The sequence below is a fragment of the Psammomys obesus genome, unplaced genomic scaffold, assembly GCF_907164565.1.
Source record: "Psammomys obesus unplaced genomic scaffold, mPsaObe1.curated_primary_1811, whole genome shotgun sequence".
Taxonomy (NCBI): Eukaryota; Metazoa; Chordata; class Mammalia; order Rodentia; family Muridae; genus Psammomys; species Psammomys obesus.
In genome coordinates, this window is record NW_026592710.1 from 5,345,965 (window position 1) to 5,373,283 (window position 27,319).

At 42.6% G+C, this 27,319-nt stretch overlaps 1 protein-coding gene across 5 annotated transcripts in view; it reads right to left on the bottom strand.

Annotated features, from left to right (window-relative positions):
* Nucleotides 1-27,319, bottom strand: part of Rere (arginine-glutamic acid dipeptide repeats) — a 347,420-nt gene that overhangs the window by 78,336 nt on the left and 241,765 nt on the right. For all 5 annotated transcript variants that reach the window (XM_055615371.1, XM_055615372.1, XM_055615370.1 and 2 more), the window contains one exon: nt 10,638-10,736. In XM_055615371.1, coding sequence (XP_055471346.1) covers nt 10,638-10,736 — 99 coding nt within the window. The remainder of the gene's footprint in view (nt 1-10,637; nt 10,737-27,319) is intronic.

Sequence of the window (27,319 nt, forward strand, 5' to 3'; positions counted from 1 at the left end):
TTCTAAGCCAGCCGGGGCTACCTATTGAAACTGTCGCAAACATACATACAAACACAACAACAAAATTCAGCAGACACAGAAACTAGCCAACTTTGTCAAACAATAAAAAGCCTTTTCCTGAATAGATTCTCAAAGCTAGCATTGGACCCAATGGAGAAAGTTCTTTTTTTAACCCTTTCTCTTTCCAATAGGCGATAATCCTAAATTGTTCCAACTCTTTACTTCCTGGGTTAAAATTTTCTAGAAAATGTTGTTTGTTTCGGGTTTTTTGTGTTTGTTTTGAGGCAGGTTTTCTTTGTATAGCCTTGGTTGTCCTGGACTTTGTAGAGCAGGCTGGCCTCCAACTCACAGCCTCCCTGACTGCTGGGATTACAGGCGTGTACACCACCATGCCTAGCTTTAGAAAATGATTAAGAAGAGTAAATGCTACTCCAAGGCAGGGATAGTTCACACCCACTTTCAGGTAGTCTTATGCATGCCTGACTACTCAGGAAAACAGCTCCTTGCACAAATGTGGAATTCAGAGTAAACACTATCCACTCTGGTTATAAAACCAAATGCTACAGACTCCACCCACTAGGCTGGTAGAGTCAGAAGGGGCTGACTCAGAAACCACAGAAACACAGCAGGGAGGGCCAGGGCAGGAGGAAGTAGAACAGCTCACAGGACCACCCATTCATTCAGTAACAGGAATGGAATGCAGAGAAGTAGGCTTGAGCTTCAAGATGCCGTAGCCTGCCTACTTCATTTCTTCCTGGGGCTCTTCTGCTGTATCCACTCTGAGGCACTATAAGATGAGTGAACTTGGGGTGTCTGGGTAGGGACTTCCCTATTCTAAGGAAGAGGGGAGGGGAGATTCAGAAGGAAAGGTGTGACTGGGAGAAGAGGAGGTAAGGGCCTATGATCAAGATGTACATTGAATTAATTAATTAATTTTTAAAAATGAGCTTTCACCTCCAGGCCAAGGACCAGGCCAAGGGACTCAGTCTTTCTTATGTAGTGTATGGCACCCAGACAACCATGCCATTACAGCACAGTGAGCACGGCTAAAACAACCAAAGCCTAGGACGAGACATCCTTCAGGTACTCCAACAGAGTGCTCCCCATTGGACAGGGTATCTCACAAGAATGAGGGGACCATGCATTCTGTTGCTTTGGTCCAGAATGTTCTTCTCCTGTGTATTTGAAAGGCTAGCTCTCAAATATATATATATTTTAGGTCTTTACTCAAAAGTGACATTTCAAGGCTACCTTATATAAGGTTTAGTGTGCTGCTGTGCATTGCATACTGTTTTCCTACGCTTTTTCTGGTTAGCACTAAGTTAGCATTCACTTGTCACTCTGTGTTAATTACCTTGCTCAGTACAATGCCAACCTCATGGCAGGCATACTGCCTACTCTGCTCTGCTATTGCCTCAGCATATAAAACCATAGCTGCCTGGCTGGATTCCAACCAGTAAGTCCAAATCAGAACCAATAAACCCTGCAAGCCCCCTGGCAATCATGGGGCTCCCCTGACCATTACTACCTCTGTAAGAGAGGGGTACAGGATGGAAGCTAGCTCTGAGTGGGTTCCATTTTCTCAGGGCAGAGTTTCTGTTTTCCACCTTTCTTTCTCCCAGCACTGAATCCCAGTTAGCAGTCTAGAACGTCTCAGCATGAAAATATCTGATGCTGATATACACATAATGTTCCAACACAAACATTAAAACCAACTCTGTTCTGTTGCTAAGAAACAGAAGAAAAGGGTTTCCATCCTCTTCGTTTATAAAATATCCACTTTGTCTAGGGAAAGCTACATGCAATTTCTTAAGCCCCCTTGTGTCTTGTTCTCATTTTTGAATCGTGCAGAGAGGTGACTGAGTAGTGAGACGTGTATGCTACCTCCATTTTTTTCTACATGCCCTTGAAAATGAGATGGAAAACATGGTTTCAACAGCCCACTGCCCTAGCATTTATGAATCTTTGAAGCTGAAAACATCCCCATTGTCCCTCTCAAGCAAAGATGAAAAATGCTCAATAAAAAAATAATCTTTGATTTAAAATGATTATCCTGAACTACAAAAGCAATGCAGGGCATGCTCATATCCACTGTGGGGCTACCCTTTCCCCACCTTAGCTCCAAGGTCCAAACACAAACACATATGCATATACATGTACACAGGGAGCCCTGGATGATAACAAGGTGTACCGCTGGCTTTAAAAGAAAATCAGGTAAAAATATAGCTAGGAGATAATGAGTTTTAGAAAACATTAATGGTAACAGAAAATGAAAATGACTGCTGCTTTACAAAGGAAAAAATAGAAAATAAAATCCCACCTCTTTGACCACACTATAACAAGGAGGCTTAAAGCCATGTATGTGAAAGGCAAGGTCACAGCTGAATCTGTAGATTTAACACAGAGGCAACTTGAACTGATATAAGCAGTGAAATAGAATTAAGGAAAAAAAAAACCTCCTTTAATGCTTGTCCTATTTCATTTATTCAAGGATTTAAAAAATATTTCTCCTTATAACTTGTTAAGCAGTAGAATCTTTTTACCAACTAGTTGACAGAGCTGATTGCCTTCCACCATCTTTCTCTACATACAATCAATTTTTAATTCACTGTCTCATTTCTGAAAAGACTCAACAATAAACTCTATCCACACTATTGACTTCTTTAAATGAGGGTTTGGTTCAAAAGCTGGAGTGTTAATCACAGGAAACACTCCAGTTTTACTGATAGTTGAACTATTAGGCAAATCTTATCTGCACTTAGATTTTCCTTAGTCGACAAGGTCTGAATTGACCTTAGGTCATGAAAAGCACATCCCTGGCTGGGTAGCCAGTGCTGCTCATCTCTCATCAGTAAGCATCCACAGCACCCATCTCTCTTCCTTTCCTACTCTTACAGCTAAGAGCTTAGCTGCTCATTAGAAACCCAGTCAACTTAAAGCTGGTGGAGTAGTGCTGCCTGTAGAACCACACAGGACTTAAGAATCTGAGGCAAGAGGATTGCCATTTCTAGATCGGTCTGAGAGAAATGGTGTGACTATGTCCAAAACAAAACACAATAGAAAACAACAAACAAACAAAAAACAGGAGGAAAGAAACAACACTTATTTAATTTAAAACTGGAGGAACAGTAGTCACTGGAAAAAAACCCTACATGGTTCCTTTTACGATCCTTAAATAGATAGCATGTAATGCCATAAACAAGACACACCTGTGTTTTAGATACTGCATTTTCCATATGAAGAAAAGTATTTTCCAGCTTAAAATTTTGGTCTGGATGAATGGCTCAGCAGTCAAGAACATGTCTTCTTGCAGGGAACCAGGTTTCAGTTCCCAGCACCCACACAGTGGCTCACAACTGAGTAACTCCAGCTCCACGGGGATCAGATGCTTCTGCCCTCTTCTGACACCTGTCCTCATGTGCACATACCCATACACATCTATATGATTTTTTTTTTCTAATCAGCTGGGCATGGTGGTGCTTGCTTGTATTTAATCTCAGCACTCGGGCACTCAGGAGACAGGGGCAGGGAGGATCTCTGTGAGTTCCAAGCCAGCCAGAGCTATGTAGTAAGACCCTGTCTCAAAAAAATAAAACAAAAATCCTGTAGTCAGAATTTCAAGTCAGGCTTCATTCATCATGCATGCTTGAGATCCCATATTCAGAAGACTGAGACAAGAAGACTACTTAGTTTAGGGTCACTGGGTTACACGGCGTGAACCAATCCCAGAAACTAAACCAAAACTGAGAATTCAGTACTACATGGCTCAATTTACATGCACACAACTCTAAGCATATAATTTAAACTACAATGTTATAAAACATGTATTTACATAAACAAAGATTCACTAGGCAGGTTTTTGTTGCACGATATTTGATTTCATTGTGAACCCCCAAATTGTGAATTATAACACCCTGTTTCTTTGGTGCCATCGAGCCCTATCACACACTTTTAATCCAAGAACTTTGTTTTTTTGTAAACTGGTGATTATGTGTTGTTCACTTAGCCTTAGTACACACCTTTAATCCAAGAGCTTTCTGTACACAGGATTTAATAAAGTTAACCCTAAGTCAAGAGGCTGAGCAAGAAAGCAGCTGACAGGGATGAAAGAGTAGGAGGGACTTTGAGTTGAGGGGTACTTAAGACAGCTTGAATAAGAAGAAAGGGCATTTAGCTCAAGCTCTGGCTTTAGCTTAGGCTTCAGGTCCTAGCAACCTGGCTTTTGGGGCTTTGGGCTATCAAGCCTTCGGCCTTGGGTTTTTGGCCTTTTCCTCCTGATCTGTCAGTTGAGCTAGTGAGCCTTTTGGGTTTTTTCCATCCAGACCTGAGCAGAGAAGGAAGGTCAGCCGGGTGCTTTCTCTGCCTCTCCGAGCTAGCTGCTTTTTATCCCAGCATCTGGCTCCTGAGTCTTTATTGGGAAAAACAGAACAATTGGGGTTTTCCTTCGTTTAAACAACAGATTTTAATCATGTTCTAACCATAGGAAAATGGCATATATTTAAAATAATAAAATAGGCTCATCTTAAGTGACATATAGGATGCCCATAACCATTTTTATTCAGATCAGTATGTAAAAATCACCAGCTCAGAAAACTGTACCTCTCCTAAAATAAATGCCACACACTAAGCCTTCCCCATGTTGTGGATGTAAGATCTTAACATCAAACACCACGACTATGGGACATGACCTCAGTGCAGGCTAACTTGAGGTGGTGGGAGCCTCTTCCTCTGCAGCACGCTGTCCCCTCCTCTGCCTTCACCTCCATAGACCCCAGTTGTTACTGGACCTTAACTTTGATTCTGCTGTGAATTACATTTTTTTTTCCTGCTGCCACACAAACAGTAGATTAAGCAGCTCTGTCTTCTGGCACATCCCAATGCCTGGCTGGAAAGAATGAACAATGAAAACAATGTTTTCCCAAGCAAACATTGCAAAGGGGCATAACAAAGGCATCTGAAGATGCTACTGAGGAAGATCCCATAGTGTTTGGATTCTGTAATGAGGTTAACTCCTTGGCCACCTACACTGCTCACTGGACTACAACACTTAGAAAAGTAGTTTGTTGGAGCATATTAATTTTGAAAGGAAGTTATAAATGTGTATCTATGATAACCTGAGTTTTAAACAAACAAACAAATAAACAAACAAAAGAGTTAGATGTTTTCAAGCTTATGAACTTGTGAATGAATCCACAAACATGATCAATGTGTTTGTCACCACTGTGGGTTTGGCTAAAAATTTCAGAGCTCAATTGTATCAAGGTTTTTCACCTCAATGGATTACAACAAAACTGATATAAAATATTTAATGGGAAGCATATTTCACAATAAAATCTACAGTTAACCCAAGATGAGATGGAATCACCCTGCTGTAATATGGTAAACAACAAAGGCTTCACTGTGAGTGACAGCTTTTTGGTGAAAGACAACTCAACAGGAAAACAAAACCAAACCAAACACAAATGTAGCCAACAGGACAGGAAGCAAACAGTGAGTGCACAGCTTGGTGGTGCACCCAATCTTATAACCTTGCAAGTCAGGCCAAACTCCACAAGGGAAGTGCAGGCCTAGAATTTTAACAAGAATTCAGTTAGCATCCCAGTATTTCCAAAACCAATGGCTGAATGTTAATTACGAGCACAGCAGCAAGCAGCAATGGAATCCCAGCACAATAAGCAACAGCACAGCCGCAGGAGGCCACCAGAGGCTTGCACAAATAGACAGACAGAATTAGTAACTACCAAAGCAAGGAAGGGTGACTTCATCTGCTCCGAGTGGGTTATATTTAAATGTACTTATCGTGTTTAATTAAAAACCCAATAACACAGGATTTGTGTTTTTATTTTAACATACTGATTTGTCTTTATTGCCTGCTTTTTCTCTTCATAATTTCTACCAGTTTGGATGACTTCTTGAAAAGAAATAATGCTTTTAGCAGAATGTATGTGAAATTGGTTAACCATCAATTTAACCCTCACAGACAGCGTCCAACCCTTTACTCTGGCCCACCCTGGAGTGTATGGAAAGAATCATAAGTTTTCTAAGCACGCTTTCCAAAAACGCTTCTCTGCTCTTGACCCAGCCCATGTCACCTGAGATAATGTCTCAGCTTATCATCTGTGAAGGTTATCAACTGCTCTATGAAGGCAGAATTTGTTTGTACTAATAGTTCCGGATTTGGCAAAAACTAGTTGTGGTGGCTAGTTTTATTTTTTGGATTTCAGGGTTTCTTGTGTAGCCCTGGCCGTCCTGGAACTCACTTTGTAGACCAGGCTGGCCTCAAACACAGAGATCAACCTGCATCTGCCTCTCAAGTGTTAGGATTAAACATATACACTACCACTCCCAGCTGTGCTGGCTACTTTTACGTCACCTTGACCAAACTAGAGTGGTCAGAGAGGAGAGAGCCCTCACTGAAAAGAGGCCTCCATAAAAATCGGGCTGCAGGCAATGTTCTTAATTAGTGACGGCTGGGGGAGGGGAGGGCCCCGGCCCATTGCGGGTGAGTCACTCCTCGCCTAGTGGTCCTGGGTTCTATGACGGCTGAGCAAACCATAAGGAGCCAGCCAGTGAGCAGCACACCTCTGTGGTCTGTGCATCAGCTCCTGCCTCCAGATTCCTGCCCTGTTTGGAGTTCCTGCTTGGACTTCCTTCAGTGATGAGCAGTGATGTAAAAGTGTGGCCAAAGTAAATCCCTTCTTCCCCAAGTTGCTTTGGTCACAGTGTTGTATCACAGTAATTGTATTCCTAACTACAACTCTAGGATGAGTTTGATTTTAGAGCAACAGGATTAACATTGGTCACTCCAACTTAATTTCACTTAGAACATCATCTCCACAAAACAGGAGAGGGACTGCTACATGAGACGTAGGCTTCCGACGGTCTCCAGAAGGAGTGGCTGCTTGCTATGACACTGCTGCTGACAAATATGATAAATAATAACACGAAGGCTTTTCTTCAAAAGTCAAAATCCACCCACAAACCAACCCGAGACAGGGCTGCACTACCCCTGAGTATCCTGGAATTCTCCTGGCAGACCAGATTGGTCTCAAACACAGAGAGATCCACCTACATCTACTTCCCAAGTGCTGGGAGGTGGACCACCAGGCCTTCCTCCAAAAGTCTAAAATTTAGGGTCAACTTTGGGAAGCATGTAAAAGTTCTTATACAAGTTTTATAATGCTGGACTCAAGATGATCTTAATTACGGTGTATACGGCGTACAGTCTTTGCAAACAACAATGTACAACCTCCTCCCTGGGAGACTTTACCCAGTAAGTCCTCACCCTTAACAAGTCTATGAAGTAGAAAGGCCATCAGTCATAAATAGAGGTCGAGCGGCTGGAGAGACGGCTGATGGTGAGGGACCTGCTGTTCCTGCGGAGTAGTCAGCATTAGTAGCTCACTGCCTGTGACTCTAGCTCCTAGGCAATCTGAGGTCTCTAGCCTCCAAGAGATTGCTTGTGTTTAATTGTTATCTAAAAATAAAAACTTTTTAAAAAAGAGGAAAACAGGTTTGTCATCCTAGCACCTGAAGGGTAAAGGCAAGTGGATCAGAAGATCAAGGTCATTCTCAGGAATTTGAGAGCCTGGTATACACAAGACCTGAATCAATAAAACAAAAATAAAAACAAACAAAAAAGAGGAGAAAATAGAAGGTACAGATCACAGAAGGGAACAATGGCTGCAAAGCAGGCAGAGGACTGAGCTCAGCTTTGAGGTCCATTTAGGGTATACACCAGCAGCTCTCAACCTTCCTAGTGACCCTTTAATACAGCTCCTCATGTTGTCATGAACCCAACCGTACAATTATTTTGTTGCTACTTCATAAGAATAATTTTGCCACTGTTATGAATCATAATGTAAATATGATATGCAGGATAGCTGATATGTGACCCCTAAAGGGTCTCCACCAACAAGATAAGAAACCACTGGTCTAACACTGAGAGGGACAGAAGCTGAATTCTTCAGGGAGCATTTGCTTGCCAAAGTGAGAAAATACAGGATACTTTTCTGGCCCAGCAGGGGAAGTCTCACCTCAGCACTCACAACCATTTTGTGGAGGTCACTTAGGTATGTCAGATACTGAGTGTTATGATCAAATTAACATGCAAAGTAAAAATAACAAAAATGTTCCAAGTATATAGAACAGCATGCAGGAAAAACAGGGAGGTAGGCTTATCCATCTCTCTCAGCTGGGACACATTCATGTGGCTGCTCTCTGTGAGTCCCAGGTGAGATAATGTGGTGAACCCAACAGCAGGTGCTCTACAACCAGAGGCAAAGGCTAAGGGAAAGAGACATTTTGCTGTTGCCACTGTTCAGCTATTCAAAGACTTGATCTCAGTGCCTCAGAAGCTTCCTTCCACCTATCAATCATCTCATCACTTCTTCTCATTCACTGTCCAGGTTTGAGGTTTCAGAAAGCAAAGCTTAGCTTTCACAACACGGGAACCATTTGATCCCTGAGCTTTGCAAGGGCTGGGTGACTGCCAAAACATTTCTCAAACAAGAAGCAAACATGATAAAAATAAGCCCAAACCAACATGCCCTTGACAGTTAAGGATCATTATCCTACATTCAGAATGTTCACCATCTTGGAACCCATTTTGTTTTTCAAAATGAAGCTGGATTCTTTCTGATGCCCAAGGCTCCTCATCCCCCACCTTTCTGGCTCAAGATCCCAGAGCAGCCAAGGCAGCATGAGAAGTACTGCAGGAAAAGGAAACCAGCTTTCTTTCAGGCAGAAGAGAGAACTCTGTGTTATGTCCTCTAACAATTCCAGAGGGAATGAAACGTCATGAGAGAAAGCAGAGGAGAGTCAGGGCTGAAGCAGTGGGAGGTGGAGCAGTAAGGGAGCACAGGGTGGAGGCAAGAACTGGAGGAGGTAGGAGAAGGTGCAGGAATCCCCAAAAGACAGGGTGACAGGAGTGAGGAGATGTGCTCAAGAGATCAGGAATGAAGAGAGGCAGCTTGCACTGGCAGGATGCCCTGGGACAGGTCAAGATAGAGGGACATCTCAGGGTAGTTTATACTGTGGCTCCATCCTTTCCTCTCCTGTTATCTTCCTCTGAAAAGGCTTTTGAAGAACTGAAAATCTTACCAAGCAGAAGGCCATCTCCTTAAAAACAGGCTTATGGTGAAAGAGTGTCAGCCTGACCTCTCAAAATAACTCAATTTCTTGTTTTTGTTTGTTTCTTTTTGCCTTAGCTGTCATCTGAACATGAGATCCCTGTGGCTCTGCTTTGCTTATGCATGGGCCTTGCCCTGAAAAGCCCACTAACTCAGAAAATTTATTTGTGGAGCCAATGACAACATCTAACCACAGTTCAGCATGCTGCACTTATACTGCCCTTGGGAACCACGTTTTCCCTTTGCCCCCTCTTCACTGTGTCCCAGCCACAACCCTCCCTATTTCTTGTACATACCATTCAGAGTTTTCACCAAAGTGCCTAGAATTTTTTTTTCTCCCTGAAGTCCTTCAAAAAGGCTCCCCTTCTCACTCCAGAAAGATCTTCCTGTTCCAGTTATTCAAGGCAGTGCCCTGCCCAACTGTTCCCATCCTTAGCCTACTGTTTCCTGGGCACATCCTACCACTCATACTGAGTTACCACGGTTTCCCTCTTAGGACTCCAAGGAATACCATGTTGTCAACATTGCTCCTAGTACAGGACCTGGCACACAGTAGGCCTGCAATAAATACTACTGCATGAATTAAAGTGAGCAGTATCACTAAAGTCACTTTTAAATACTTTTACTTAGCATGCTTTAGAACAGAATTGAGGAACTTTCCACCAACTCTGTATATTTCAACTGCATTTTACCTCAAGGGCAAAGGTCAAGCAGTCACTGTCACAGTGCAAAGTCTCAGGAAAAACCTTTCAAAAGTCACTAGCCGGGATGCAGCTTCATGAGGTCTGTGGGATGGGAATTGCAAGGTTGTTCATGTGTGTGGGCACCTTTCCCTTCCCATTTCCTTTAGTGTTCAATCAAGTCTATGCCTCCTGCTTTGGAGCAACTGCTTTTAGTGGCTTGAATTCAAGTCACCAACACTATTCCAGGTTCTGGTTTTGGCATGGTTGGGTCTTAAAATAGGGAAATGTCACACACTAACCCCAAACAAACTCAAACTCACAGCAGCCTTGTTTAGGAGTAACTGTTAAACCCAAAGAAATCGTTCCCACTTCCTATGAATCCTAATGTTACTAAAATCAAACCAAGTCTTTCTTACAGCTCCTCCTTGGATGTGCGATACATTACAGGCACCTCTCACGGACAGCACAGAAAGACACAGAGGTCCCGTTCTGTTCTATTTCCTTGAGACAGGGTTTCTCGCGGAATTTAGAGGGAGGCTGGCAGGATTGCAGCAAGTGCCCGCAATCCTCCTGTCACTGCTCCCTACAACTTTAGGTGCACATGCAATCACACTCAGCTTAAAAAATAAAAAAGAGAGAGAGATATACTAGGGATCTGAACTCAGGTCCTCACGATTGTATAGCAAGGACTCTTTTACTGGACAAATACCACGGGCAGTCTGTCTTCTGAATAAGTGCCTTTCCCTGGGGAATAAAGAGGTTACACATGAAGAGAACCATCCCAAAGGCCCAGAACACAAAGCACAGACAGGTTGATGCTCACCACTTCATCCTCTGTCCAGCACTTCTCGATCAGCTTGGGCACAGGCTTCTTTACCAGGCGCTGCAGGGCTTTGCCAGCATCGTAACTGCTTTCATGTAGCTGAGACGACAATGATCTTAGTTAATTAACTGTACCACATTGACATGTAAGCAAATCAATAATTACCTTTATATTCTCTCTCTCTCTCTCTCTACACACACACACACACACACACACACACACACACACATTCTATTTAGAGGAACCAGGGAAGGACAATATTTTGTGGTAAGGGATGGTCAGATGACTAGTGCCCTCCCAACCTAACCCTTACCCTTGAGTTGGAACTATGTCTTTGATGCAGGTATTGAAGGTTGGGGGCACCTATAGGGACACAAGTCTGTTTTGTTTCCCATCGACCCTAAGGTGAATGGCTCCTCATTCATATACTCTCTACTACATAGCATGTTGCTCAACTGCAAGCACAAAGCAAATCGGCCAAGCGACCACACACCCGAAGCCAGGGCGAAATAAACAACCTTCTATCTTTCCAATATGATGTAGCTCAGGTAACTGTTGCAGTAACGGAACGCTGATTTGCATAGGGAAGGAGACAAGTAAAACACAATACTCTGGCAATAAGAACAGCATTAATGTATGGCAGTGGTTTTGTACGTCTTTAATCCCAACACTCTGGAGGCAGAGGTAGGCTGGTCTCTGCCTCCCAAGTGCTGAGACTAAGGGTGTGTACCACTAAGCCTGGGTCTTATTCTATTCTTTTGTGTTGTTTCCAGACAATGTCTCACTATGTAGCCCAGGCTGGTCTTGAACTCATTCAGCCTCCCAAGTGTTTATTATAGTTTTGAGCTATTGTGACCAGCTGTTCTGGTTACATTCTTCTCAAAGCAGCCCAAGGATAAAAAGCCCTAGTCTTTTTAGGGAAGTAATTTACTAGAAATCATTAAAAGGATCCAAAACACAGACTTTCAAAGACATAATTCTGTGATGGCAGCTCTAAATGAAGACGCTGGCCCTTCAGAACAGGCTCCTTTCCTACCGAAGCTCATACCACAGTTTCCCAGCAGGAGGCTGTGCTGCACCCCCCTGAGTACTCCTGTCCTCCAAAAGCACTTTGTCTACCTTTCCTTCCAGATGATGATGAGAGCCACTGGGCAGAAGGATGAACACCTTCAAACCACAATGCTCTCTCGCTGAAACCTTTCTTCCCACCATAAGCCCTCCCACACACGTGCTTCTGTGTGAGCCCAATGCCACCCAGGCTGCACCTCAAGACGACCCTGAAACATGCTTGCTAAATTAAGTGAAAGAACAAAAACCTTCAACTACTGTTCCTTGGTGAACTCCATCCACGCTGAAACCTCAGTTTACCTACACTTATTAAGCTATTATTATCCAGTCTCTGTAGCCTGCCTTCTTTCAGATGTACAAAAGAGTAAAATAAAGTCAGATGTTCATACTCTGCTTAAAACAAGTAGGCATTTGCCAAGTTCTCTAATATAATAAGGACTTTTAATGATATAACATGAAATAAAACTGAACAGAAGGAAAATTTATATGCCTATTCAATTTAAAAAGCACATATTTCAGTGATAACTTAAAAATAAAATCAAGATGATCAAATTGAAACTTCTAATAAAAAGCTCAGGGGGAAAATTAATAACATTTTTATAAGCAGCCACTCTAGTGTATGGATAATGATGAGGCAGCAGGGGAAACTATGGACCATGGAGCTGGTCTGCTTGCATTAAATTCCCACCATTTATGAGCAAGTAACTTGTTGGGCTGCTAAACTCCAGCTTCGGTAAGAGTCTATCTCAAAAAGTATGGTGGGGAGGTGCTAGGAGATCATATTGCTCTTTCAGAGGCCTGACTCAGGGCCCAGCACTCATCCTGGGTGGTTCACAACTGCCTGTAACTCCAGCTCCAGAGGATCTACTTCTCAATCTCTGTGGGAACCTACAGTCATGTGAACACAGACATATACACATAATTATAAGTACAAAATTAAAATATATTTAAAAAAGAAAAGAAGATAGTGATTAAGGAAGACACATGATGTCAACTTTTAGTTTACATGCGCATACGTATACACTCATACACACACACATATACACACACACGTACACACACACACACACACACACACACACACACAGGGCTGGAAAGGGAAAGTCACAAAGAGACAAAAAGAAGAAGCACTCTCAGGCCAGTTTTGTTTTGTTTTCTTAGATAGGGTCTCACTGTATCAGCCAGGTTGACCTCAAATTCACAGAGATCTACCTGCCTCTGCCTCCTGAGTACTGGGACCAAAAACTAAAGGCATGCAGCACCAGGCTTAAGATTGGTGAGGTAATAAACAAAGACACAGGATACTGCAGTTTGTGAAGTTTGGTGAAAACTCCTAGTAGTACGGTACATGGGAACTTTTTTAAACATTAAATTTTACGTATCTGGGATCAGGAAATTACTCCTAAGAACATACAGCCTGGTCTAGAAGCAAACTGAAATAAAATATCACCCTGCCTGCCTCTGGGTGAACTAAAGAGAGCTTTAAGTTACAGCTGAAGAAGTATGAGTGGCTACTGGTTTATCAGAGAATACACTGCTGCCTGCACAAGACCCACAGCCGACTTTCTGGTGGGGTGTTGAATGGATGAAGCGGCATCACTCCCACCATCACACCTGTGCATACAAGCCTCCATCTGGACATGCTTAAGATCACACTGTCTCCTGAAGCAACCATGATGGTAGCCTGACCCTCCTTTGCTCATGGGTTTCTATTCTCAACAAGCAACTGACCTATCACCAGCCTAGTCTCTTAACATATTCCTATTCCTGGCTTCTCCCAATATGAGCTCAAGCAATACTCAGGAACCACCACCCATCCTTTCCAAAACAAACATACATCTGGAAGGAAACAGTGTGAGATTAGTTGCCAAAATGACGGAATATTTCTAGAATGAGTAAAGCTGGCCTAGCACTATGGTTTATCCAAATGTGACAAAAGCTGGCACAAAAGCTGGGACAAATGGCTGTTTTGCATGCCCTTTTCGGAGAGAACCACAGGGAATCTTGCTAGAGGGACACTGCCTTCTTTTATCATAATCATCACCTTTTAACCACCTTAAAAATTTATACACACACACATCATAAAGCACACTAAAATAACTTGTCAGATGCCACACACAATGGCACATGCCTATAATCCCAGCACTTCGAAGGCGGAGGCAGGTGGATCTCTATGAGTTAAAGGCCAGCCTGGTCCCCAGAATGAGTACATGACAGCCAAGGCTGCACAGAAAAACCTTGTCTTGAAAAAACAAAAACAGACAAACAAAAACATTTATTTCAATTACATGTATGTGTATCTCTGCACATGCGTCTGTGTGTGCATGCACATAAGTACAGGTAGTTGTGGAACCCAGGTCCCTTGGAGCAGGAGTCACAGGTGATTGAAAGATGCCTGACATGGATGCTGAGAGTCAAACTTGAGCCTTCTGCAGAGCAGTACATGCTCTTAACTGCTAAGCCATCTCTGCCACTGAAGGATACCAACTTAACAAAACAATCACTCATGTCCTCTTGCCAGGAATCCTATCTGAAAAAGCTCAAGGCAGAGTGGGTGATGGTTTCAGATCTTTAAAAAAGCACCATGCAGAATAGCAGTGGTGCACACCTTTAATCCCAGCACTTGGGAGGCAGAGGCACATGGATCTTTGAGCTTGAGGTCAGCCTGGTCTACAGAGAGAGAGTTCCCCGGCTACACACAGAAGCCCTGTCTCGAAAAAAAAAAAAAACAAAAACAAACAGGGGGTGGGGTGGGAAGAAAGAAAAGAAAAAGAAACACTACTGTCCCCTTATCCATACAAGAAAGCTTTCAAGACTCTCAGTGGATGCCTGAAATGGATAGTGGCACCTATATAAAACAAGTGTTTCCCTAAATATTCACGTGAATGATAAAATTTATCTTAACTAGAATAGTTACAACAATATAGCATAAAAAGTTTGCATGACATCTATGACTTGTTTATATCTGGAATTTTTCATATAATTAACAGTCATTTTTATTTTATATATATATCAATACAATTTACATGTTAAATAACATCAAAACAGAATGATTTCATTTTAAAACTGTATTTATTTTTGTGTGTATGACTGTTTGCTGGAATGGAAGCCAGAAGAGAATGTTGAATTTCCTGGAACTGCACCGTATGGGTGCTGATAACCCGTCCTCTGCAAGAGCAGCAGATGCTTGCTTAACTGGTAAGCATCTTCCAAGCCCTGTATCATACAGTTTTGGTTTGGAGCCATTTTGCTTTGTTCTGTGTAGAGACAAGGTTTCTATGTGTAGCCTTGGCTGCCCTGGAACTCACTCTGTAGACCAGGCTGGCCTTGAACTCATAAAGATCCACCTTTGCCTCCCTCGTGCTGGGATTAAAGGTGTGTGCCACCACAGCCCAACAGTGATATAGTTTTAAACAGAAGAAAACTTTATGTTACGGACACCTCCTACCCTCACCCTAACAAATCTGGCAAAACATGAATCACTTTTCCTGGTAGCCAGTGACATCGAAATTCTAGTAGCCAACAGAGTTCCAGAGAGAGCCCAACTTTCACCGTTACTGCCTTGAAATAGTGTCTGCTTTAGTCTTAGCACTCAGAAGGCAGAGGCAGGTGGATCTCTGTAAGTTTGATACCAGCCTGGTCTATAGGGTAGGTCCAGGACAGCCAGGACTATGTAGAGATGCCCTGCTTCCAACTGAGGAAAAAAAAAAAAAAAAAAAAAAAAAAAAGAGGGGGGGGGGGGGGGGGGCGGGGGTGGGGGACAGTTAGGGCTAAGCTAATAATGTACCTGGGAGCGTATCTCTGAGTTTGAGGCCAGCCAGGGCTATACAGTGAGACCTGTCTAGGACAGGGCTCCACATAGATAGCTCACAGCTCATTATGTATCTAAGGAGGGCTGGAAACTCCACAGCCTCCTGTTTGCCTGGACTAGAGTACCACCATGTCCAAATACTTACAGTTCTGGATTGCAATTAACTCAAACAGTAGAAAGATTGGGGGCTGGAGGGAGAGCATGTAACTGTAATCATGTTTCACCAAATACATATTTTTAATATTCTACAAGTGACTATGGTCTACACAGTTCCATAACAGGTTAGGCTATTTCTGGAGCATGTTAGGGAAGGCCTGGATACAGGACCTCCTCATGCCTTTAACTGTGGACCCATTTTGTGCTCACCTATGTTAGGCCCTCTGGAATGGACAAAGTATGAACAACAGATAAGGGACACAGGGAATGTATGTACAGTGTACAGAGAAGTGCCGCAGAGGGCAGATTCGCACCCACTCAGATGCCAGGCTACTACTGAGCAGCTGGATTTTACCCGCTCTACTTGACCCACCATGAACAAGTAGGCCAATTGAAGGAGGATCTAAAATGGACATTTCCACACATTCCTCATGCCAGTGAAATTTGGTAAATTTAACCAAAATACTAGCTATCTTATTTCATTCTCTAAAATGGCTGTTAAAATTGTTTTCCTTTATCAGAGCATATATTCAAAGACTTAAGGCCTATGAATTTCAGTCTTTATTATTTTATTTTTAATTTTTAACATTCATTCATGTATGAGTATGGGGGAGGGAGGAAGGAGGGCCCGGGAAAGGAGACAAAGAGGGAAAGGGCACATGGGCTATGGCAGGCTTGTCGGGGTCGGAGGACAGCTTGCAGGGGCTAGTTCACTCTATTTGCAGGCTCGAAGTCAAGTGCTCATGCTTGATAACAAGACCTTACCTAAACAGCTCACTGCCTAGGTTTCAAATGTTTTAAAGTTAACATATTGTTCCTTTTTATTACAATTATTTTATTCGTGTCTGTGTGTTTGTGCATTTATGCCATGTGAGAGAAGGTTCCTGGAGAGGCCTAGTGACAGTATGGCCACATGATACGGCTGCTAGAAAAAAAAATTCTGGTCTTAGGCAAAAGCAGCAACTTCTCTTGACTGCTAAGCCATTTCTCCTGCCTCCAGGTTTCCAATTTGAAACACCTGGTCAGGATGACTGAGCTGCAGCTGTTCAGTGAAGACATTCACTGCAGGCCTCTAACTATTACTGACGTGAAAGATCCCCAGAGAAAGCTGGGGAAAGAAGCAAAACCGACACAGTACCGAGAGCAAGAAACCCTCACTTTGAAGTCACAGTAAGTCAATCAACGCAGGACAACTGGCAATTAAACCATACTGTTCATTTTTTTGTAGCCAAGCTGGACAGACAAGATCTGGGATTAAATGCAATTTTCAGGGAAAGCACAGAGAACTGTATATTTTGGAACTACTGAAAAAAAAAAAAAAAAAAAAACAAAACCACTCTGTAAAAGTAGAATCATGACTCGATTTCTTGATCTTTGAAAGCAAGTGAGGAGCGAGGCATTAAGACTGTCTGCCATCCAGCCCACTAAACCAGGGTGTCATTCAGGAAAACCACATCCAAACTCACAGGGGGTATCCTAGGAGGGGTCAACATGACTTTTTGGTTGTTTTGTTTTAGTATTGTTTGTCTTCAGCCAATGAACTAGGATTTAAAAATGAAGATCTGCTAACAAAGGGGGAATCCTTCATGAATTTACCAATCTACCAGTTTTGTTTTTTTTTTTAATTTTTAAATTTTATTTTATTATGTATACAATGCTCTGCCTGAATGCCAGAAGAGGGCACCAGATCTCACTATACATGGTGGCGAGCCACCATGTGGTTGCTGGGAATTGAGCTCAAGACCTCTGGAAGAACAAGCAGTGCTCTTAACCTCTGAGCCATCTCTCCAGTCCCCGAATCTACAAGTTTTAATGGCTCCATCACAATTTGCTCTTTCTAGCCAAGCATCCTGTGGACCCTGCCTTGCACCACACAGGCTTGGCCACAACACATCCTTTCCTCCATCTTTGGCACCGCTTTGTCAAAGAGCACACACAAACCTCTTCCGGGATCTAGCCCCACCCCATCTCCTGCTCAGCAAAGCAGAGCGCACTGGAGAAGCAGGATGTTTGGGCACCACAGACTAATCTACAAAGAACTAGCAGCTCTCCATGGAAACTACCAAGATGCACTGTGAGAAACAGGCCTGTTACAAGGACATGGCAGAGGACTTTGCTGTTTAAATACAGCAGCTTCTGGGAAACATTTGTTTCCACTCTAAGAAAGGTAACTGCTCTGAAGACCCACAGAACCAAATACTGTGTGTGTAACCGGGCCCCTTCCACAGCTGAACCAGAACCTGCCAAAGATTCCTTCCAATACTTTCTGTAGCTTTGTAAAGAGGGCACAGGATCCAAGACAGGGTCAAATTCTGCCCCCGCCTCCCCTACAGAAGACAGAGTTTCTTTGTGTAGCCCCGACTGTCCTGGAACTCTCTCTGTACACCATGCAGGCCTCAAATTCAAAGATCTACCTGCCTTGGCCTCCCAAAGCATGCTGTACCACTGCCCGGCTTCAAACTCTTACCCCCCTCCCCCCTCCAAAAAAAAAACAAAACCCCAAACAAACAACAAAAACTATTTGTATGAATGTTTTGCCCGCGGAGGCTGGAAGAGGGCATGAGAACTTGGAACGAGAGTTAACAGGTGGTTCTGAGCTGCCACATGGATGCTAGGGAAGGAATCAGGATCCAGGTAAGTGTTTTCACTTCTGAGCCATCTCTCCAGGGCCTAGGGTCAGATTCTTGTTAGGAGCTCTAGCCTGAACTGTGGAATGGACAGTGTCACCTGTCAAATGGGCCTGTTAGCAGCCCTGTGTTCATCATGAAACCACGGGAAGCTTTACATGAAACACATTGGGACAGCATGAGATTTAAATAGTATAGACCCTACGGTGGTTTATACATGGCTCAGACTGTTCAGAGGCTCCTTACAGGCCCTGACCCTTCCTGATTAGCAGTGACGATGGATCATGCCACAAGAAGAAAAACACATTTCTGCATAATTGCCTAAGTTAAATGTGCTTCTCTTACTCTACCCGACAAATCATCTCATGCTTATTACTTTCTATAATTTAATATATATAAGTGCTTTACTGGCAAGCCTCTCAAAAGAATAAATAATACTTAATGACTGCCTACAGTTTAATTAACTCATGATTGAACTTCTCAGGGACTGCCATAAACATTAAATTATACCCTTTCTCAAAGCTGCCATGCATAGAAATCCTGTCTCAAGCCTTAACTCTCCTGCCTCAACAATTCTCAAATTTCAGTAACTCTGTATGTTGGACACAGAGATGAAAGAATCAGCCTTAATGCCTGGTTATACAGTATATTATTTTACAGAGCAAGGATGAGGTCTTAATTTAAATAAGACTGAAAATGTGCACAATGTCAGAACACCTCATTTACATTACAGCAGTCATTAAACATCTCTGGGTCTCTAGCTTCCTCATTAGCATAAACCTCAGTATTACCCCAAGGTTTCCAGTTTCTGCTCTGGCTTCTCACAGGAGCTGCCATTTCTGCCGACATGATGTTGCAAATAAATTTTCCTTTGGCATGGCTCAGCTGTCAGGCACCTCTGTTCTATAATGAATCCATGAATTACATCTCCCTGCTCTGACATCTCTGGTCTCACACATCAAAATATTGTTCTTCAATTGTAATTTATAACTTAATTTAAATGTCCCTTTCCCGTGACCTTTTTAGATCAAATGGCAGTGCATCTGGCAGTTTCCACTGTACCAAAGCACCTTTTACAATTATAGCCATTAGAGTAACTGTAGGAACAGCCTCTGAGGCAGACTGCTTTCAAGCCAATTATTTAGTAAGTGTTGTCTATTAAGAAAAATGTAAGACTGGTCTTCTGCTATCCAAAATATGCTATATACACAGCAAGAAACTACCAAAAACAAACAAACGAAAACTGGAAGGGGAAAAGCAGGATTTGGATCTTAAAAATCTTTGTATGTGGATAGATGTTTTCTGTGTGAGTGCTTGTGTGGAGGTCAGAGGACAACTTGCAGTGATCAGGGCTCTCCTTCTAGCATGTGTGTCCCAGGGATCAAACTCACATTGGGAGGTTTGGCAGCAGTCAATTTACCAGCATGCTTCATGTACTTTAATATATTAACACGGTTTTTTTTTTTTTTAAATGATCTTGTCAAAATCTGTCAAAGACATTTTAAAAAATGTCTTCCTCTCCCTAACCATAATGAACAGATTTAATTCATAACTCCATCATCAGTAACCGAGTACTGAGCAAAAAATGATATAAAACACATGGCAAAAAGCTACAATTAAAAATATAAGCACCAGCTGGATGGAGGTGGCACATGCCTTTAATCCTGGCACTTGGGAGGCAGAGGCAGGCAGATCTCTGTGAGCTTGAGGCCAGCTGATCTACGGACAGTCAGGTTTACAGAAAGAAGCCTTGTCTTAAAAAAAAAGAAAAAAGAAAGAAAGAAAGGAGGGAAGGGGAGAGGGGGGGAGAGAGAGAGAGAGAAGGAAAGAAGAAAGAAAGAAAAGAAAAAAGCACCTTCTATGTATGATGGCGTACAACTGTAAGTCTAGCACTTGGAAGGCAGAGGCAGGTAGACCTATCTGAGTTCAAGGATAGCCAGAACTACAGAGTGAGACCCTGTCTTTAAAAAATAAATAGTGTATGCTTTTAATCCCAGAGGTGGATCTCTGAGCCTCGAAGTCTCAGGAAGCAGAGACAGGCAGATCTCTGTGAGTTTGAGGCCAGCCTGGTCCACAGAGTGAGTTCCAAGTCAGCCATGGCTATTATATAAAATAACCATATCTCAGAAAAACAGAACAAAAACAACACCCCAAACAAAACCAACAAACAAATACAAGCATCATATTCACTGGTTCATCAAATATTGCTATTTATTGCAAAATAATATTGTTATTTATTGCTAAATACTACAGCTAAATCTGTCTAGATGTACTAATAGAAACAAAGAAACAATGACAAAAAACAAAACAAAACAGACATTAATTGCTTAGAAAAGCCTTGAGGGAAGGTGTTGTTCATTTTTATAAGAAAATAAAATCTCTGTACATGTCTCCTGCTGTCATGTTTTGAAGTAAACTCAAGGCCCTGTGCACACTAGGGCAGTGCTCTGTAACTGCCATCCAGGTCACTTTCTAGATGACAGACAAGGCTCCAGAGTTATGTTAATCCTGCAGTTACACTGAAGAGTGGCAGGGCAGTGAATTTCACTGCAAGCATCACTTTCAGTGGTCACTGCCTTGCTGCAGGCCATTTTGATCGGAACAACAGTGCAGGAGTTTAACACAGTCCACAATCCAGGAAGGAGTTGTGTCTACAATGCTCGACTTGGAGCAGCTGCAGGAAGACAAGGTAGCAGTCATGACACTGGCACAGGAGCTTCATCTGCAGTGATGCAGCAAGCACACCCCTCCGTTCTCTGGACCACTGCCTCAGAGCTAAGGGTGGGTAAGGGAAAGCAGGGAATCCTCAGAGAAAAGTGTTACCCAAAGCAGCAAACAAAATAAATGCTAGCATAAGAATGCTCAGTGACTCTGGAGTAGGCTCTGAGAATCTAGTCAGTGTGGTACAACCATTGCTGTCTGCCTTTAATGAACAGAACAAGCAAACAAAGCACATAGTCTTGGCAGCAGGTAAAATAAGCAGCAAGTATATCCAAGTCACTGCTCACCCACAACCCTTTCCCAAACACTCCTGTGTCTGGAAATGAGGAGGTCACCATCTCTTACTAAGGAGTTATTAGTACAGGATGTTCTAGACTCAGAAGGAGAAGAGGCTGAGCCATTAAGAAGAATTCAAAAGCAAGTGTTAAAGACCGATATTTTAACAGAGGCTACGCAAACCAAACTGAAAAATCACAACAGACTACCTCTACAAATTTTGGCTGAGTTGAACCATCTGCCTGCTTGGAGACTCTGTTTGCTGTCTCCATACCAAGAAAAGCCTAGGGCCAGCACACAGGTGAAGAGTTGTGTTGAAGACTCAGTACCATACATATAGTTGCCTAGCTCAGGCTTGATTTAAGCTACCCATTTCCGCAAAATCCCCTGGCTCTGAGATACAGGGAAAAAATTTCTCTTAAACCTCTTATTTTCTCAGCTTCAGAAAGGAAGAGAGAACCTATTTTGGAAGACTATTTAGCATCGATATCTCTCATTAGCCTTGACACTAAAAAATATTCAATTAAGGACAATTGACTAGAAGGGAGGGGGTGGGACAGGCCAAAGGAAACATAATGGGAATGGAAGAACTTCCTGGGACAAAACCCTTGAAGCGGGCACTGCACTCATTTGCTTCACTTGGAGCACAGGGTACAGGCTGCGTTCGTCACCAGTCTTCTGAAAGGTGGATGTGATAGCACAGATTTTTTTTTAAAAAAAAAAAGGATTTTATTTCTTTAATGAGTGCTCTATCTGTAGTACACCTGCAGTCCAGAAGAGGGCATCAGATCCCATGGTGGTTGTGAGCCACCACCATGTGGTTGCTGGGAATTGAACTGAGGACCTCTGGAAGAACAGACAGTGTTCCTTACCTCTAAGCCATCTCTCCAGGCTGACAGTACAGGTCTTTACAAGAAACTCTGAATGGGTTATCATTTACACACTTAACATATATCTATATATCTCTGATTCTTAGAAACAAAGTCTTTCTTCCTGCTTTTCACGTACGTGTTCAGCCACACAGCATCAGCTGGCAGTCCCTAAAGGGAGGAGGGTGCATGAGAACTCAGTCAATGAGTCTACTGGAGAGTCAAGGCTTAGGATACAGGATGGGTACAGCTGGGCGTGAAGAAAGCTCTGACAGGCTCTGGAGTCCAGACTCTGTATGGGACTTCCTTGCATGATGGCCTGCCAAGAGAGAAGGACCATGTCTAACAGAACGGGTCTAGACGTGCAGAAATGGTTCTCCGCCACTGGCAGACAGGAAGACACGCATGCACTTATTCCTAGCATTCCCACAGCTTTGAAAACAGGCCAAAAAATGAAATCCAAACCTGGGCAAAGGATACAGGGTAACGGCAAGAGCACAGCTGCATCTAGCTGATGTGGCACAAGAAAACCTACTCATAAATGCTAATCTGTTCCAGAAAGAGTCTGACTGTGGTACACACACACACACACACACACACACACACAGGAAGAACTGTTTTATTATTAAGAGAGACACATCTGCAGAACCTGCTTCAAATCTCACAGCAGTCACTATACAGCAGCTGCTGCCGAATCACAGCAGCCTCACCTGCAGTGGTTTATGACAAGCAACTTTAAGGTTGTATAAACAATTACACTTAATGTTCTGTATGCAAACAACAGAATTACGGAACAAAGAAAACCAAAGAGCTCGCCCAGAGGCACATGTAAGGCTCACGAGTTGGTATGGACACTTCACCGGTCACAGGCTCAGGAAACTGCCCTCTGCTTGTTAAGAAGAAAGCCAGGGCTGGGGGTGACTCAGGGCTTAAGAGCGAGCACTGGCTGCTCTTCCAGAGGACCTGAGTTCATTTCCCAGCAACCACTCGGTGGCTCACCACCATCTGTACTGCGATCTGGTGCCCTCTTCTGGTATGCAGGTGTACATGCAGACACAACATTGTCCACATAATAAACAAACAAGTAAATAAAAGATGGGGGCTGGAGATATGGCTCAGAGGTTAAGAACACTGGCTGTTCTTCCAAAGGTCCTGAGTTCAATTTCCAGCAACCACATCTATAATGTGATCTAGTGCCCTCTTCTGGCATGCAGACACACATGCAGGCAGGCAGAATACTGTATAATAAATAAATTTTTTTTTTTAAAAAAAAAGAAGAAAGCCTGTGTGAGCAGTCCAGCACTCTCCAGCAAACCAACTAGAGCTGAGCCTTAGAAATGGAGTTGCCTCATACTCCTGGTTTAACAACCAAGAAATAAATAAGCTCACTCATACATACAGACATTCGCCTGGTAAGACAGCAGCAGCATTTCTCAGTGTCTGGGAGACAGAAGCAGGAAGAATAGAAGTTGGAGGCCAACCTGGACTATGCAGGAACTGATCTTCCTAACTTGCTTGGTCAACCAGATCCACACCCCTAAGAACACAGGCAGGTTCATGCAAGCTAACAAACAGGCAGGGCAGCAAGAGACATTAGTAGATATCTACAAAACCAACAACCAAGTAGGGTGAATGACAAGATCCAGAGAAGACGGTGGCCTAGCCTCAAATCACAGCTGGGAGCTCAGCAGACTAGGCTAAGGAAGGGACTGCTGGGCAGGAAACAGAACAGAGGAGGAAGCTACAGTAACAGGAGTCACTGACTCAGGCTTCTTCCTCAGCAAAAGCCTGATGGAAAGGGAGAGGCCAAGCTTCGTGGGCCTCAACCTCCTACCTCAACAAATGCCATTTCAGATAGGACAGAGAGATGGGGACTAATAAGGAATTTCTACTTGCTGCAGAATGAAGCCTCTAGATGACAGATCCATCAACTATTCTGGGAGGGTTGTAAGATTCCAGCCTCCATTCTATCTGCCTCCAAGTTTAAAGAATTATAAGGAAGAGATAGGTGTGTTTATTAATTTGTAGATGATCCCACACTTTAAAGAACTGTGAAGATTAAATTAGTTCATTCAAAAATACAAACTTTTGCATGGCATGTCAGAAATCAATGAGCATCTGGGCAATGGTGACACATGCCTTTAATCTAGCACTCAGGAGGCCACAGTCAAGTGGATCTTTATGACTTCAAGGCCAGCCTGGTCTACAGAGTGAGATCCAGGATAGCCAGGGCTACAGAGTGAAACCCTGCCTCCAAAAACAAAACAAACAAAAAGAATCAATGACCCAACAAAACTGATGTCAACAATTAAGATCAGATAGTTGACAAATAAATTGTTATAAAATAAAAATAATATAAACTTAAAAGTTCCATGTCATACTCAAAATTCCATGGAAGGCTGATGAGATAGCTCACAGGATAAAAGGTGCCTCACAACCCAAATCTGATCCTCAGGTCCACGTAGTAGGAGAGAACTGACTCTTGCAAGTTGTTCTACAGCCCCCACATGTGCACAATGGTACTTGTGTACATGCACATACACACATATATATGCATATATACGTGTAATTTAAAAGTACATATGTACATATATACATGTAATTAAAATTCAGTAGAAAAGTTCAGGACAGGAGAAAAGCAGAATTGGTTTAGCAAAGGCAAATATGAAAAGAAAAACAAAACAAAGCAAGAATAAAACACAGGGCTGGAGAGGTGGCTCAGAGGTTAAGAGCACTGGCTGTTCTTCCAAAGGTCCTGAGTTCAATTCCCCGCAACCACATGGTGGCTCACAACCATCTATAATGAGGTCTGGCGCCTTCTTTTGGCATGCAGGCAGGATACTGTATAAATGATAAATAAATAAATCTTAAAAAAAAAAAAAAAGAATAAAACACAATTCAAAAGAGTGTGCCGAAAATAAATTCACAGGGGAGGTTTTGGGGTAGCCATACCTCCTTATTTATCATAGCTAAGGTTTACTGTTTTAGGGAAGGTGCTCCAGTAAGACATTTATATGCAAGAACAGATAAGACTATGACATGGAAGAAGCTTGAAAACATTATCCTCAGTGGAAGAAATTAGTTCCAACACCTGATTATTATATAAGCCCATCTACCTGGAGTGATCAGAACAGACAAAGCCACAGTGACAGAAAAGCAGTGACTGGTTGTCCAGGACTGAAGAAGCACAGGGACTGTTAATGAAGCCAAGGCTCCTTTACAGGGCAATAAAAAATGCTCTAAAATTGATAGTAGCAATAGCTGCCTGAATTTTAAATATATCAAAAAGACACAAACTGCACGTCTTTTTTTTTTTTTCTCCTTTTATTTATCTATTTATTTCTTGAGTGTTTTGTATGTTTTTCAAGACAGGATTTCTCTGTGTAGCCCTGGCTGTCCTTGAACTCAGAGATCTAGTTGCCTTTGCCTCTTAAATGCTGGGACTAAAGGTGTATGTAGTGGAAATTTTGATTTCTTTAAAAGTTTAGTTATGTTATATAAACAGGTTTTTGTTTTAATTCCAATTGTGGGATATAAGCTGCTTTTACTTCATCCACAGCTGATAATAGCCTCCTGCAGATCAGAGAGGGATGCAGTCTTTGCAAGCTGCAATTAGTTTAAGTCTGAGGACTCTGAGAGGGTATAAATACCAGCACACATAAGAGAACACTTCAAGAGAGAAGGAAGAAGGCTTCTGTTGCATTTGCTGTTTGCTGGTTAGCTGGATATCCTGATGACTGAGATTGTTATTGCTCCCAAAGAACCTGAAGACCCTAACAAGCTGGAAGTAGCTAAAAAGAACTTCGCCCCCTCTCCCCACTAACTTTGGTTGGTGGTAGGGAGGTAGAGGCAATAAGAAACCCCAATAAAGTAGATAAAAAGTACATGAAACAGATGTATACCACCACTGCCCAGTGTAAACTGTGTTTCTTAAATGGATGAATTATATAGAATTTGAACTGTATCTCAGTAACTTTTTATATAAAAAAGAGAGGAGAGAAATGAGTGCAGAGTCTGGCGTAGTGGTGCACAGCTATGATCTAAGCACTTAGGAGGTAGATACAGGATGATAAGGTCATCCCCAAGGCTATATATTTCAATTTCCACTCAGGCTAGCCTGGGCTACAATGAGACCCTGTCCAAACTTCCCTACTGTGGTGGTTTGAATAGGAATGATGCCCACAGACTCTTGTATTTCAATGCTAGCCCACAGGAGTAGCACTATTGGGTGTGGTCTTGTTGGAGTAGGTATGGCCTTGCTGAAGAAAATGTGTCATGTGGGGACAGGCTTTGAGGTCTCCTATTCTCACGCTAACCCAGTGTGGCAGTCTCCTTCGGCTGCCTGTGATCAAGAACTCTCAACTCTGTCTAGTTCTACATACTTCCATGGTTCCTACCATGGCGATAATAGACTAAACCCCTGAAACTGTAAGCTAGTCTCAATTGCCTGTTTTCCTTTATAAGTGGTCCTGTGGTCATAGTGTCTCTTCACAGCAATAGAACACAACACCTACCAACTTCCTAGTACCCCAAAAAGAAATGGGTTTAAGAAAAAAACAAAAACAATGATGAGCAATGGTGGTTCATATGGAAAAGGAGACCTGGGGCCTAGACTGTGGGGAGCCGTGCAAGAAGCAAGACAAACGCAGAGCTCAAAAACACAGGGCAGTCATGTATCACTAGTTTTAATGTGGGTGGCTATGGTGCCCCATCCACACCAGAGAAACCAGTCCAGTAAAGCAAAACTCTAGTCTGCCTAAAAAGGAACAAAATATGAAAGAATTAAAAGCTAAAACCCATCCTCATTTAAGGAGAAAAGAGTAAGCCATATAAATTCTGTTAAAATGTCTTTACCTGGAACTTTAGAACTAAACTTGACGACAAAGGGAGCCATGTGAGTAAATATCTTTCTTCCTATTTATTTGTTTCTTTCTTTAAGTTTTGTTGATTGGGTCTCACTGCATATCCCACACTGGCATCAAACTGTATATCTTTCTGCCTCTGTCTTCAGGCTGATTTAATTATAGACATGTGCACTACCATGACTGACCAAGCTAGTAAATTTCTATCCACTTAATTTTAAAAACTAAAGCTCAAAATGTTTCCAACTGGTCAAAGCACAGCACAGGAAAGAGGCTGACGTGCACACGCTGA